This window comes from Macaca mulatta, chromosome 4 (genome assembly GCF_049350105.2).
Source record: "Macaca mulatta isolate MMU2019108-1 chromosome 4, T2T-MMU8v2.0, whole genome shotgun sequence".
Classification (NCBI taxonomy): Eukaryota; Metazoa; Chordata; class Mammalia; order Primates; family Cercopithecidae; genus Macaca; species Macaca mulatta.
In genome coordinates, this window is record NC_133409.1 from 144,951,263 (window position 1) to 144,966,692 (window position 15,430).

General features: G+C 44.5%; 1 protein-coding gene across 1 annotated transcript in view; it reads right to left on the minus strand.

Moving 5' to 3' along the window:
* Window positions 1-15,430, minus strand: part of TBC1D22B (TBC1 domain family member 22B) — a 75,146-nt gene that overhangs the window by 42,522 nt on the left and 17,194 nt on the right. Inside the window, exons 3-8 of the mRNA XM_015136260.3 lie at window positions 11,258-11,565; window positions 8,863-9,042; window positions 8,275-8,345; window positions 6,759-6,887; window positions 4,464-4,529; window positions 181-295 (exon numbers count right to left, since the gene is read on the minus strand). Of these exons, the coding sequence (XP_014991746.1) occupies window positions 181-295; window positions 4,464-4,529; window positions 6,759-6,887; window positions 8,275-8,345; window positions 8,863-9,042; window positions 11,258-11,565 (869 nt within the window). The remainder of the gene's footprint in view (window positions 1-180; window positions 296-4,463; window positions 4,530-6,758; window positions 6,888-8,274; window positions 8,346-8,862; window positions 9,043-11,257; window positions 11,566-15,430) is intronic.

Below are 15,430 nucleotides of genomic sequence, written 5' to 3' on the forward strand. Positions count from 1 at the left end.
TTAAGAGATAAATTCCAGGCAGCAATCGCTGTTAAAAGTAGTTTTAGCTGTGTATTCCAAAGGCACTATCTATTTTCTAGCAAGACATACCCACTGGCTGGACTCTTGGGAAAAACAAACAGACAGACGGCAGATAAGAAAGAGCAATAGCTTGTTCAACTTGGTACTAATGCTTCTTACCCACATATTCTGAGAGGAAGACGACAAAGAATGGAGTGACCAGGTCATTAATTCCCTGGACATACCCACTGGCAGGGTGGCGGATGGCCCAAATAAATAGAATTCTTTCAAAGATCTAGGAAAATGAGAAAGAAAGACACGAGTGTTAAATCATGGGGACACACTCCCTCCCTCCGTTTACCTACTTCACTATTTACCTCTGGGTTGGTGTAGAATGTTTAGGAAAATTTTAAAATACTGTGGGATAAAGAAGTATATAAATGCAAAAAGTTTCTAATACACTAATTGTTTTCAAGTAGGGGTAGACACTTCTTGCTCTTTATTCATTTTTTCATTATCTGGTCACCATAATACGAAATTGGGAAAAGGAAAGAATTGCAACCCAAATGACTTAGAAAACATTTGGGATGAATGCTGTTAATTCAGGCCACCACATTCTCATCTGTAGATACTGTTTTCTATTTCCAAGAGCAAGATATCAGAACATCCTAGTTCTGATGCTTTTTTCTAAATTTTTTTTTGTCATTATAGGATTTAGAGAGGAAATACCTTCTCTACTACCCTCCACTCTCCCTGCTGAGAAGAAAGGAGGTCTAGATTTAATTCTAACCCAGCCTGACTAGGACCAAGCGACAGACTGCACATTGCAGGAAGTCACTTCACATATCAGGATACAACTCAGACATCTGCTAAGGATAGGAAGTTAAACAAAATCCTATGGACTCCTACAGCTGGGTATTTGAGAACAGAGAAACCAGCCAGGGCCCCCATGGGAAAGACCCTGGGGTTTAGCGTATTAGCCACAAGAAGCCAGAGGCCTAGGCTGGGGACAAAGGAAAGATCTCTATGGTCCCTTTACAGAATCATGCCCTGTACCACTCAACTATACTCTCCTTGCTTTCATTAGGCCCTCTGAGTTTCTCCCCACCTTCTCTCAACCTGATGATACCCATTGCCTGGTTTCATTCTGTTGACCACAACTCCTGAGTCTGACACATTCTTGAGACTGGTTTTGACTGGGCTGCCTCATGTCTCTGTGAACCACACCAGAGAGATGACAGAGGTGATGGTGAATACATGCAGATGATAGGGTAGGAGATTAGAAAGCACGTGGACTCAGGAGAATCTCAGCCAATCACCTCAGCATCAGAATGAAGAGGCCCTCTCAAGCAGGTGCAAGGGAGAAAAACCTCCCAGGGAGACCAATAAACAGGAAATGGTTATATGGTTTTTGGAGATGGTTATCTAGTGTAGGAGGGACATAGAGAATCTAGAGACATATAAAGGATGCTCCCCAGCCCCTCTGTCATAGATAGTTGTGTCTACAGCTGGCAAACAGAGCTGAGAAACGGTTTCCTTCACTGTCAACACTGCTGCCTTCACAGGCAGTGAGAACAAAGCCCTCCCTCGAAGGGAGCTGGCCTCTCTGCCTTCACTAGACCTACCCATTTGCTTTGTGCGGTTGAGGAAAAGGCACAGCAACCTCAATTGCATTCAGCCCAACACTCTAATGGGAGCATTCTTATACTCTATTTCCTCTCTGTTGCTAAATGACCCCTCTATCTTGAAAACACAGCCAAAGCTAGAACCATCATTTTCAGGAAAATCTCAAGAATTCCCTGGCTCACTCTCTTTCTTTGTATTTCTTGTGACCTGGGTCTGTCTAGATGCCTCTGTTAAAAAGCTCCTCCAGGTTGGTCTTTCCAAAGGACTTAGAAGGGCTTCTACTCCATAGGATCAGCTCCTTGTAAATACTCATATCCTTGGTGCCTGGCTGTAACAATGGCCAAGTACATGGAAGCTAGCTGTTCAGAATCAGGAGACCTGCAATCATCCTCTTTAGTAAGGGTGGGACAACACAAACACACTCACACGGTCAAAGTGAAGTGGTCAAAGAGATGGAAACTGAAGAGCACCAAGCCTGGTAATCAGGGGAGACCATGGGATGCTCACTGTAGAAAAAGTCTGGGATAATCCTGCCTTATAGAGAGGAGTGGATAGGAGAACCCCTGGAGGTTTTCCTATGTCTCTTCTACTAGTGTGGGTACTTTTTACATACTATAGTCAATTCTCAGGTATCTTTCAGGTTTTCAAAGCAAGCCTTTCCGTATTCAGTGTTACTTAGTTCTTTACTTCTTGGTTGGCATTTTTACTAGACTGGATGGTGGCTCACGCCTTGTAATTCCAGCATTTTGAGAGGAAAAGCAGTAAGAGTGCTTGAGGCCAGGGGTTCAAGACCAATCCTGGGCAACAAAGCAAGACCCCATCTTTACAAAAAATTATGAGAAAAAAATTAGCCAGGTGTGGTGGTGCATGATTGTAGCCCCAGCTACTTGGGAGGCTGAGGCAGGAGGACTGCTTGAGCCCAGGAGGTAGAGGCTGCAGTGAGCTATGATCACACCATTGCACTCTAACCTGGGTGATAGAGTGAGACCCTGTCTCTTAAAAAGTTAAAATAAAAAAAAATTAAAAAGATGACTGTAGCCTGCTAGATGAAATGGTAATTCAGGAAAAATTGGAAAGAATAAAGTTTGAGTTCCCATATTGTATTCAGGATGCACTACTAAGAGAAGCCACCAGCCCCCAACCTTTTTTTTTTTTTTTTTTTTTTGAGATAGGATCTTGCTCTGTCACTCAGGCTAGAGTGCAATGGCACGATCATGGCTTATTGCAGCTTTGACCACCTGGGCTCAAGAGATCCTCCCTCCTCAACCTCCCAAATAGCACAGGCACAGTAGCACAGGCACATACCACCATGCCTGGCTAATTCTGTAACTTTTTTGAGACAGAGTCTCGCTATGTTACCCAGACTGGTCTCAAACTCCTGGGCTCAGGCTGGTCTCAAACTCGTGGGCTCAAGCAATCCCTCTGGCCTTGGCCTCCCAAAGTGCTGGGATTATAGGAGTGAGTCACCATGCCTGGCTGAGAAGCCTTTTAAACTGACTACTTTCCCCATCTCCAAATTTAGAGTAAGCATGCACAGGTAAAAGAAAAGTCTCTGAACATCTCCAAGTTAAAATGAGGAATAAGCAGTGCTGACCATGGAAAACTGTATGGGAGGATAAAGGGATCGTGAATGGGTTTTTAGCTTCCTATGAGCTGAATCTTATAGTTAAAATAATGGTGTTACCTTCAAAATCTTATTTATGCTATGGGTAAGACATGAGGGACCCCACCAGTGGAGACATCTATATTTAAACAAAATTATAAATACAACCCAAAGTCAAATAGAAATTATTTTCAGCATTTTAACCACCATCCCTCTCTATTATGAGAATGGCAAGTTCTGTTAAAAGAGCACTAACACTTAGTGTCCTGGCTACTGTAAAGTTGCAAAGGAAATCCCTAATCTTAAGAAGTTTACAGTTACTGCTTGAGTCAAAACATAATAGTCCCACTGACACCTTCCATGTACTTCATTAACTTGTTAGGTCTCAAAACATAACTACTAATCCCACTTCTAAATATATACCCAAAAGAATTTAAAACAGAGACTCAAACAGATAGTCACATACCCATACTAGCAGTAGCATTACTCACAATAGCCAAAATGTGAAAGCAACCCATGTGTCCACTGACAGATGAAGAGCTCAACAGTATGTGTTACATATGCACAACGGAATATTATTCAGCCTTAAAAAAGGAAGGAAATTCACACATGCAACAACAGGCATGAATCTTGAAGATATTATGCTAAGTGAAATAAGCCAGTCACAAAAGGACAAATATTTTATGATTCCACTTATTTGAGCTACCTGGAGTAGTCAAATTCTTGGAGACAAATAGAATGGAGGCTGCTGGGGAAGGGAGTTAATATTTAAAGGATACAGAGTTTCAGTTTGGGAAGATGAAAAATGTTCTGGAAGTGGATGGTGATGGTCATACAACAACGTGATTGTACTTAATGCCACCGAGCTGTACACTAAAAAATGGTTAACATAGCAAATTTTATATTATGTATATTTTACCACAATTTAAAAAATCACTACTTCCAGCTTGATAAAGTAGAGCAAATACAGGAATAGGAATTCTAAGATGTGGGTTCTTCATTCTGCCACCAGGTAGACTCGAAATTCTGAGCAAGTTCCTTAGCCTTTCAAAGTGTTATTCCGCTCACAGATTTGTTATGAAGATGAAATGAGAATGCATGAAACCATGCTCTAAAGGAACCAAAGCTGCATATATGAACATAAGGTACTATTATGATTAGCCGCAAACCTGTAAACAGGTGCCACAGAACTATGCAGGGAGAAGCGCCAAAGAACATTAAGTAATTCCCTCACCTCCTGTACAAGTGGTTGCTGGAACAACGGAATGAGAGGATTCGTCCTTGGAATGTCAATGTGAATCTGAAAAAGAGAAGGCATGTCCAAAAACACAAATGCCAGTTTGTTCTTTTTTTTGTTGTTGAGACGAAGTCTCACTCTTGTCCCCCAGGCTAGAGTGTAATTGGCACTATCTCGGCTCACCGCAACCTCCGCTTCCAGGGTTCAAGCGATTCTCCTGTCTCAGCCTCCCAAGTAGCTGGGATTACAGGTATCTGTCCCTATGCCTGGCTAATTTTTGTATTTTTAGTAGAGATGGGGTTTCACCATGTTGGCGTAGCTGGTCTCGAACTCCTGACCTCAGATGACCCACTCGCCTCGGCCTCCCAAAGTGCTGGGATTACACATGTGAGCCACCGTGCTCGGTCCAGTTTGTTCTTTTGACAAGTTTTTTTTTTTTTTTTATTAAAGAAATGGGAATGAAAGTAGTAAGAAAACACAGTTTATCTTCAGAAAGAAGTGACTGACACAGAAAAAAAATCTAGTTATACCTACCTGCCCATATGGAACATGTTTCCATGATAACAGTAGTTTATTAGGAAACCGCCCAAAAGAAACCACTTAAGTCAAATGGCAATAGGCTTCACAGCCTGAGGGTTTTTTCTTATTGCTCTGAAGTCTGTTTCACTCTGGGCTGGCATGTATGTAGCAGGTATGATCCAAGTAGGTACCCCTCTTTCAGAATCTTACTCATCGACAGTTCCTAAGAACTAGAAGAGCTCAGAAAGCTGCATAAATATCCTAAAATAGGGAACCAGAGATGAACTTGTTTATGAAGTCATGACGTGTAAGAAGTGGGGAAGGGCCAGGGGCAATGGCTCACGTCTGTAATCCCAGCACTTTGGGAGGCCGAGGCGGGTGGATCACTTGAGGTCAGGAGTTTGAGACCAGCCTGGCCAACATGATGAAACCCCATCTGCACTAAAAATACACAAATTAGGGCTGGGTGCGGTGGCTCACACCTGTAATCCCAGCACTTTGGGAGGCTGAGGTGGGTGGATCACCTGAGGTCAGGAGTTCGAGACCAGCCTGGCCAACATGGCAAAACCCTGTCTCTACTAAAATTACAAAAATTAGCTGGGTATGGTGGTGTGCGCCTGTAATCCCAGCTACCCAGGAGGCTGAGGCAGGAGAATTGGTGGAACCTGGGTGACAGAGACTGGTGTGAGCCGAGATTGCACCACTGCACTCCAGCCTAGGTGACAAAACAAGACTCCGTCTCAAAAAAAATAAACAAAATATTAGCCGGGCCTGGTGGCGCATGCCTATAATCCTAGCTACTCGGGAAGCTGAGAGGCAGGAGAATCACTTGAACCCAGGAGGCGGAGGCTGCAGTAAGCCAAGATCACGCCACTGCACTCCAGCCCGGACCACAAAGCAAGACTCCATCTCAAAAAAAAAAAAGTGGGGAAGGACCAAAAGCAGTTGGCCTTCAGTAACTGAAGCTGAAAGTTCTTACTTCTGTTACCTAAGACGTCACTATGTCCATTTCAATTCGGGGATTTCCCAATGCCCAGTCTAGCTATGCAAAAGAATGTGTCAGCAGCAGCAGCAGAGGCTACTTCAGTTCTTGAGGCTTGTTGTAGATAGCTGCCCACCTTTCACTTTCTGCAACCCCTGGCCTACTCTTCTCCTCCCTCCATGTGTGATGTTGGGAGCAGACCTTTCTGCAGACCATGAGGACCATTATGGGCAGACGGAAGACTCCCTGACAAGACTACTGATAGCTACAGCTCCTACAGACAGTCACAGAGGCCGAAACAGCACTGCAGCTGCCAGGAAGACATACGGATGTCATAGTCCAGAGGGACTGGACCACTGCTAAGTGAGCTTGTCTTTCCTCTCCATACTCGATAACTCTTACTACTCATAGCGTGGTTGGTGGACCAGCAGCAGCAGCATTGCAAGGAAGCACATTAGAACTTCAGGTTTTACCCGAGACCCGCTAAATCAGAATCTGCATTTTCTCATAATCTCTAGGTGAGATCGTATCAAAATCCTAGGTGATTTGTATGTACATTAAAGTTTGAGAAGCACCGCACTGACTAGTGCCAAAAAAGTCTGTCTATTTAAAATGGCTAAAATCAGAGCTGCTGAATGAAAAGAGGGGAAACAGTTTTGAGGATAAATTTAACTCCTAACCAACATACCACAGCCTGAGGACTTGGAAAGCCTGTACCCTGAGAGCACTACCATGAGACACACCTAAAGTGTATGACTGGTAAGCAAAGAGGCAGCAGGTGATGACTATACCTGTCTGTAGGTATCCTGGTGATGTTCCTCATTTCGAGAGTCATAATACTGTTCAATGAAGCCAAAATATTCCTCCCGCTTCCGCTGCAGGGTCAACTTTCTCCTCTCAGTGTTTGCTGGGAGATAGCCCTATAGACAAGACTGCTGGTCAGATAGGGAAAGACAATGGTTGGATAAATCCTTAATTTTTATTTTAATCTATGCAGTGGTTTGGAAACTATCAAGAAGGAAAACTGCCAAGGGTAAATCCCTTCTTGGTTCTGGCCACCCATTTTTTGCCCTCTTCTCATTGAATGAGATCCACATGTGAGCAGATGAAGCAAGGCCAGCTTTCCCAGGATTATTTACTCCCTTGGCCCTGTACTGTGCTGAAGCTTGAGCCACTGGTGAGCACTCCTCAGCTCCCAGAGCTGGCACAGTACAGGAGTGAATGTAGGTCAGTGGGAGGGAGCTGGACCCAAGTCATGGCCTTGGAGGGCTGCGTGTGTCCAGGGCCATACTTCTGAGAAATGCAGGGATATAGCAACCTCTACAGCACATCTCAGCAGTGTGCCAAGTAAGTTGGTGCCAGTTACATTCTTTTCCAGTGTAACTTTCAGAATTACCAGCTTAGGAAGCAGCTGAATGGAATCCGTGACATAACAGCTACAACACTCAGACAGAACTTCTGGCAGCAGCCCCCAGCCTAGCCAAAGCTCCAGGCCAACTTTCATTCTTATCCTTGGTCTAGATCCCACTTTCATTCTTATATTTTCTGTTCCCCTTCCGTTCTCACCAAATCTACTCTGAATAGCATTCAAACTGATTAGAAGTGGCAGAGGCAATGATTACATGGTTGCAAGAGTAGAGGTGGGGCGAGCAGTCAGGAGACAGACCCTTCTTCTTGAAAACATTTATGTAATGCATTCCACAGTGAGTGCCTGGAGAGCAGGGACTGTGGTTTATTCATTTTTGTATCTGCTCAGAGCATCTGGCACTATGCCTGGCAAACAGCAGACCCTCAATCAATCCTCACTAGATGAATGAATGAATTTTACAGGCTCAGGAAACCCAAGTGTTCCTATCGTAGCGGCTGGCACAGTGCTCTGTACTTGGTGAAAGCAGGACTAGTAAGGCTTCCAAGGGAGGCCCATTTATCAACTCTTTACAGATCAAAGTGGGTTTCAACTTTTGGTTACTCCAACTGAAACAGGAGTAAAGCACAGGGAATGTTTGAGCTTGCTCAAAGCAAGTGCTGGGGTCACCCTATCTCACTCACTCTATTCTTCTTCCTCGCTGTTAATAACGTGAGACCATGACTATTGGTACAAGTCTGTGTACCTCTACATGTGTGTGAATAAACTCTCAAGAAAGTGTTTCTTTATGCACAGAAATAGGACTACAGTCCCATAGTTCTGTCATATCCAGTAGGACTAGAGAAGTCTATGGAGTTAAGACCAATGTGTCCAGACTAACCTCATCAGGCAAGAAGGGCTGTGTGAGGCTCACACTTCTCTACACAGTAGGTAGAACTCACCGACAGGAGTCTCCAGGTTACAGGTCGAACCTCCCTGGGAACCCCTGGCCAGCTACACTTCCTCAGTTCATCTGTAAACAGAAAACAGCCTTGTTAGGTGAACTCTCCACAAATGCTCTAAAGCAAACCGCAACCAGCACTGCCTGATGTCTCCTTCCATTCATGTAAGACCACCACCACCACTTGCTACCCATAAGCACAGGGAAAAGCCCAAAACAGCCCTGAGCAGCCAAGTGCCAAGGACATGGCCTTGCAGTAGCAGTCCTGTCAGCTCAGAGATGAAAGTTAGAGGGGAAGAGAAAGACCAGTGGGTGTAGATTTCAGCAAGAGTCACCATGAGATAGAGGAGATCAAAGTCAGAATAGTTGCACTAGGGTCTACAGGTCACAGAAACCAGTCCCACCTAATTTGGTCCATAATCTCTAGTAACATATGTCTGACTTAATACCTGCATGTCACTGCAATGGGCACCAGGTCAGGAGAAGCTAGAAAAGTAAAAGAAGGAAGAATAAAGAGCAGTAGCTTCCAGGTCTCTGAGAATTCCAGTCACCAAAAGCTCCTACCTTGCCTGGGCTCACAGGGACTCACCTAAGTCAGTGTTGTGGCTGGAGAGAAGCTGACGGAATTTTTCTAGGCGGGTTTTCTCCCGGACAGTCATTGGGGGGGCCCCAGAGGCGTTCTGATCCGAGATCCGGGCAACGAGGGGGATGATGGGCCGGAGAGGGAGTGACTGCTGTTTGTGGAGTGGGTTCCTCAGGCATGTATCACCTGAGATCATTTGAAAAAGAAACAGAATGGGCTGTGTGAGGAGCATGGATTCTGAGAAGCCTTAAACCTAATCGTTCAGCATCGTGTCTCCTCCCCAAGGCCGTGGCTGCCTGTGTGCACTGCCTGAGGTGCCCAGCTGAGGGGCAGCGAGGGACCAGAACCCAGCCACGCTCCATTCACTGCCCAGAGAAAGGGCTGCATTTATATCAAACACACCAAGGCACCTTAGGTGCTAACAGAGACTCCAGAAGCTGCAGCAACTTTTGAGAACTTTTTTGGTGACTCTAAAGGAAAATCAAATGTTTTCTTTCTGCCCCAACTTGGAACTTTTCTTGATGCCAAACAGTGAGTTTAGTTTAGTCTAAGGCAGAGTTTTCCTTCCCATTCCACATCCCAGAGCACATAAGGAATGATGACAAGGCAGATGACACCACAAAGCACAAGGCTGCAATAAATGGAGGTGGTTGCTCTCCACAAGCCCCGGAACCCCCGGCTGCTCCATGGACTAAGAGGATCAATATCTCCACACATCCTGTACCTGGTTCTTGGCCCATCAGTGTGCCCTGGTGAGAAGCTCTGGCCTAAGGCAATCCTGCCTTTGGTGGCTGCGGTTCCTTTGTGCACCTACATTTCCCACCAAAATGAACCAGTTCTTAATTCTGCCAGGATATGACTGAAATAACAAACAAAGACTCAAACTGAACTCTGTCTTGTTCTCGACATTTCTAGACTGGATGGTGGGTAGGGTGAATAAGCACTACAGGACTCACATATATTGAGTGTTTCCTATGTATAAGGCATATAGGTCACTTTTACATATGACCTCTCATTTGATCCTTAGAACACATGGTAGGAATGTATAACTATTTTACAGACAAGAAACTGCAGCTCAGGGAGATTAAATTATTTGCAAGTGAGAGGTGAAAAACCACCTTAGGTAAGCCTGACTCTGAAACTCTTGTATTATCACAAGCAAAACTCAGTTTTTAATTCTAGTTGTGCTTACATGACTGCCTCATACTCTTTACACGGCTGGGCCTTAAAAAGTAGTAGTCATAACAAAAATTAAACATTGAATATCAACCAACCAGTACTACTAGAAGGCTTACAAAAACAACTTCCACGAGGCAGTTGGCTGGGACGCCTAGTGTAACGAGAGGACTAGAAAATGCAGACACACTGCAGAGCTGAGACAGCTGTAAATCTCCGCTATTACCTATTTACAGACAGATGCCCGCAGGAGAAAACCTCCTCAGGGAGAATGCTCTGGGCTGGGCTGGGGAGGTCCTGGCTGCACAGGGCAGCTCATTATGGATCACAGTAGGGGCCTTCCTCACACTGGGAATCTCTGGAGACCCTCCATCACCGTGTGTACACACCTTCCACAGCCTGCAGCTGTGGCCACCTGGTCAGTAACACTGAATGCCTATCTGTGCATGGCACTGAAGGTTCACGCTAGAGCCCAAATCAGTGATGGAAAACAACTGTGGAATGATTGCAAAGACCTTACAGCCATGAAAAAAGTTCCCTCAGAACATGAGCCAGGGCTCTGATGTTCTTCTACTTCCTTTTCATCCTTTACCCGCTCACCGCTTTAACTCTCACTGCAATGACAAAGCTTCCCTCTCCAGTTCCCAACACACTTTCATAAAACCCATTAGGGCAACATTAAACACAACCATGAATATTTAAAGGAATACACTGAGAGTCCCCAAAGGTCTAATAAAACCACCATCGCATCAACCGTTACTCTGGCCAGTTTCCCGAAAAGAAACAGAGAGGCCTCTACTTCCATCCCACCCAACCTGATGGGACCTGCCTGATGGTCAGGAAGCCGAGACCTGGGGCCTTTAGGCACATTTGCTCCCTCCCTCAGGAACAGGAAGAGACAATTTTATGCTAGTAGCTGTTCCCCAGGGCTGAGAAAGTCAAACCACAGTGGCCAAACAATTGTGAAATTCAGCCACTAACAGCTTTAAATTAGTTAATATTTCTAAACCTGACCAGGACTAAAGCAATGTGAAGCAATCAAACCAGAAGTTTTGGACTCCACCACAGGGAAAGTAAGAAGAGAAGAGGAGAATGGCAAACAACACCTGGGTGTTAGAAAGTGAAGCCCCAGGTCACCAGACTGGGCAGCCACCACAAATCGCTTTTATTTAAAATGCACGCTGCTGAAAAGCCTGAGGCTATGAAGGGAGCAGGAAGGACTTACTAGAGTTTCTGGACAGCTGGGCATCACTGCTGGACTTTATGACCTTGTAGTTGGCAGGAACATCCGATGTCGTTGACTGGGACCGTTCTGGTTTTACCCTCAGCTTGCTGTGGTTTTCTAGAACTTGGGCTGCAGTTGCCAAAGCAACTTTTGAGTTCAGAGTTTGGAAAGAAGGTGAGGAAAAGTCCTCTTCCTCATCATCGCCAATGTCCCAAGCATCACTGGTATTCCGTGCAAACTCATGAAAACTGGAGGCCTTCTTATTCTTCAGAGGAACTGTGCTGACTTTTGATCGTTCTTTAATGAAACTTCAAGAAAGGAGACACAATTACCAAGGAATGGCCTGACACATCTGACCACCTGCATTTGCTTATTATTATAATGTTAATAAATTACAAACTACTCCATACATAATCATTAGCTTCTTCAAACAAAAACTGCCCATATCCATTCTTCATCTAGATACATCCAGACCAGCCTGAGATCGCAGAGACAGATGTAGCAGAGACAGCAATGGTCACCAAACATCCCATGTGCTCTTGTATACTTCCTGGCCCCCATGCACTTAGGTGAGGCCATATGACCAGTTCTGGCCAATGGACTAAGAAGAGAAATAAGGCGATTACTTCCAGGCAAAGTAGAGAATAGGTGTCAGTTCTGTATAACCTCTTTTTTTTTTTTTTTTTGAGACAGAGTTTCTGTCACCCAGGCTGGAGTGCAGTGGTATGATCATGGCTCACTGCAGTCTTGACCTCCTGGGCTCAAGTGATCCTCCCACCACAGCCTCTTGAGTAGCTGGGACTACAGGTGTGCACCACCATGCCTGGCTAATTTTATTATTATTTTCTGTAGACACAAGGTTTCACTATGTTGCCCAGGCTGGTCTTGAACTCCTGGGCTCAAGTGATCCTCCCACCTCGGCCTCCCAAATTGTTGGGATTACAGGTGTGAGCAACCATGCCTGACCTATAGCTTCTCTTCTATCATGATGACTGGCAAGATGGTAGAGACTCCCTCAGCCTAGGTAACTGAGTGACTATGTGAAGCAGCAGTAACTATGTCGAGGAGCCTGCCCTCTGCCCTTACCCACCCCCATTTTAGACATGTAGCATGAGCAGGAAATAGACCTTTACTATGCTAATCCACTGAGATTTGAGAGTTGATCTGCTATCACTTAGAGTAGCACATAAACTACTGGCAGAAAACGAGATAATTTTAGGTAGTCCACATATGTAGCATTAAACCTTAAGTCTCAAAATAAAAAAGTTGTTCCACTTTTTGGTCTTCCACTAGCCTTGAGAAGAAAGTTGAAGTTTGGTGCTACTCTGTCTTTAGACCATTTTCTAAGTAGGTGCCAAAGTGAGAGCAGCCTCAGAATCAACATATTTTCTAGCAACAAGATCTGGCTTTAATAAGACTGTTTGGTTTTTCACTGGGTATTTATACGGTTCTTTTCTTTTAAGAGTCAGGGCCTTGCTCTGTCACCCAGGGTGGAGTGATGGAGTGCAGTAGAGAAATCTTGGCTCACTGCAGTCTTGAACTCCTGTGCTCAAGCAATCCTTCCACCTCAGCCTCCTGAGTAGCTGGACTACAGGCGCACACCACCATGCTTAGATTTTTTTTTTTTTTTTGAAGAAATAAGGGTCTCATTATGTTGCTCTCGCTAATCTCAAACTCCTGGCCTCAAGTGATCCTCTCACCTTAGCCTCCCAAATTGCTGGGATCACAAGTATGAGCCACCGCGCCCGGCCGGTTTTCATTACATTTTTGAAGCAGATGATGATTCAATATATTTGAAGTAGATTAAGAATTGGAATTTATTCAAATGAAGACTTGCCAATAGAAACTGGGAGGACACTTTCCAACACAATGAAGAAGAAAGAAGGGAGAAAAGACTGTCATTCCCCGTGACATAAAGACATGAGACTCAAGGCAGACCATTCTGAGGTTGCCAGAAATGATTTTAAGGACACCAGCCCACAAAACCCAAAATTCAACCAACCAATTTAAAAGGCAGCTCTACCCTGAGGAAAGAAGCTTTCCTGGAGGAAGGGGTTGGTTTCACCTAGAAAAGGGGAAGAGTCTGAGGACAAAACAAGGTTGGTGAGAACCACCCACAAGAATGAAAGAGAAGGCCAGGCACAGTGGCTCACACCTGTAATCCCAGAACTTTGGGGGGCCGAGGCAGGCAGATCACCTGAGGTCTGGAGTTCGAGACCAACCTGATCAACATGGTGAAACCTCGTCTCCACTAAAAATACAAAAATCAGCCAGGTGCAGTGGTGCACACCTGTAATCCCAGCTACTCGGGAGGCTGAGGCAGGAGAATCGCTTGAACCCAGGAGGCAGAGGTTACAGTGAGTCATAATTGCGCCACTGCACTCCAGTCTGGGTGACAGAGCAAGACTCCATCTCCAAAAAAAAGAAAAAAAAAAAGAACGAAACAGCAAAGCAAGAAGTGAAAGGTACTTTGGTTTACCACTGACAGAAGGCAGAGAATCCACAGACCAGGAACAATAAACAATAATGGGTAAATTTAAGGCTCTGAAGCTTTTCCATGTTTACTAGTCATACTCTCTCCAGAGGAGATACATAAATTCACACATAAATATTGGCTACTCACTGGCTACCAGACCCTATGCTAAATTTTATATATACCCATTGTCTCATCTAATGCCCATTAACAATCCTATGAGGTGGGTATTGAGCAGGCAGTGAGGTCTGGGCTCAAATCCAGGTCTACCTGACTCCTGAGCCAGCGTGTGCTGCTAACTACTTACTCTACCTAGAAAAAAGCAGCTAAAAAGAAGAAGGCCAGGGCCTAGAAGGATCTGTAGCCTAGGAAGAGAAGTCGCCAAGTAAACTGAGCCACACACCACCACAGCTGTAATTCTCCCCAACTATACACAGCCAATAAGCCCGACTCTCACACCCCGTAGGAAAAAAAAAAATCTCACCTTGTAGGAAAAGACTTAGGTCTGACACACACAGCCTATTCTGAGTAGACAGGAAAGAAGCCACATCTAGGCATGGGCTCCTTGTACGAGAAATGTTGCCCCTTTCTGTTGACCCCAGTAGTTGCAGCAAAAAGTTAATCCAGGTAACTCCAGCTAGGGATGCCTTTGGTTTATACATTCCATTTAAACACAGTTCAAAGTAGTTTATACTTAACTCAAGGTAAAAGAATGCCACAGTGTGGCTTGAAGTCTAACCAAGATTATTTATTATAATTATTATGATTGAGATGGATTCTCGCTCTGTTGCCCAGGTTGGAGTGCAGTGGCGCAATCTTGGCTCACTGCAACCTCCGCCTCCCGGGTTCAAGTAATTCTCTTGCCTCAGAATCCCCAGTAGCTGACTAGGGACTACAGGCGCATGACACTAAGCCCGGCTAATTTTTGTATTTTTAGTAGAGACGGGGTTTCACCATGTTGACCAGGCTGGTCTCGAACTCCTGTCCTCAGGTGATCTGCCCACCTTGGCCTCCCAAAGCGTTGGGATTACAGGCATGAGCCACCATGCCCCACCTTAACCAAGATTATTGAAACACAACTCTATCAAAGTCACAATCAAACTGGCCTCTGATGAACACCTTCACCATACCTCCTTACAACTGTACGGCAAATCACAGTTTAGAAAGCACCTTTGCAGATACTTCACGCAATCCTCACAAATCTGTGAGGTAAGTCTTACTATCTACTTTATGAATGAAGAAACTAAGGCTCAGAAAGTTTCAGTAATTTGCCCAAGGTCATGGAGATGGTAAGTGGCAAAGAAAAAGGGATTCAAGAAGTGTAGGGAATACTAAAAATTTCAAAAACCTAATAAATGGCACATTTGACTTGGTAAAGTACTTGGTGATGAGTACCTTAGTAACACAAACACCTAAGGGTATGTTGAAAAAGAGTGGCCACAGGTTACACTGGTTAGGAGTATAAAAGATCAAGCATTCTGTCATTTGATCATACTACACTGTCTTACTGACACAGATGTTCTACTTAACAGAATTTTCTAGAAAAATGTTTGACACTGGCAAGTGATATGAAGTAAGTGGAGAAATTTAGTAACAATCAAATAAATTCAGGTATCTTAGTAACTAGTGTGGCTTCATATGAACTAGTTTTATAACTCGGAATTAGGACCTAGCATACTTAAGCATCAATTCAGAAAACA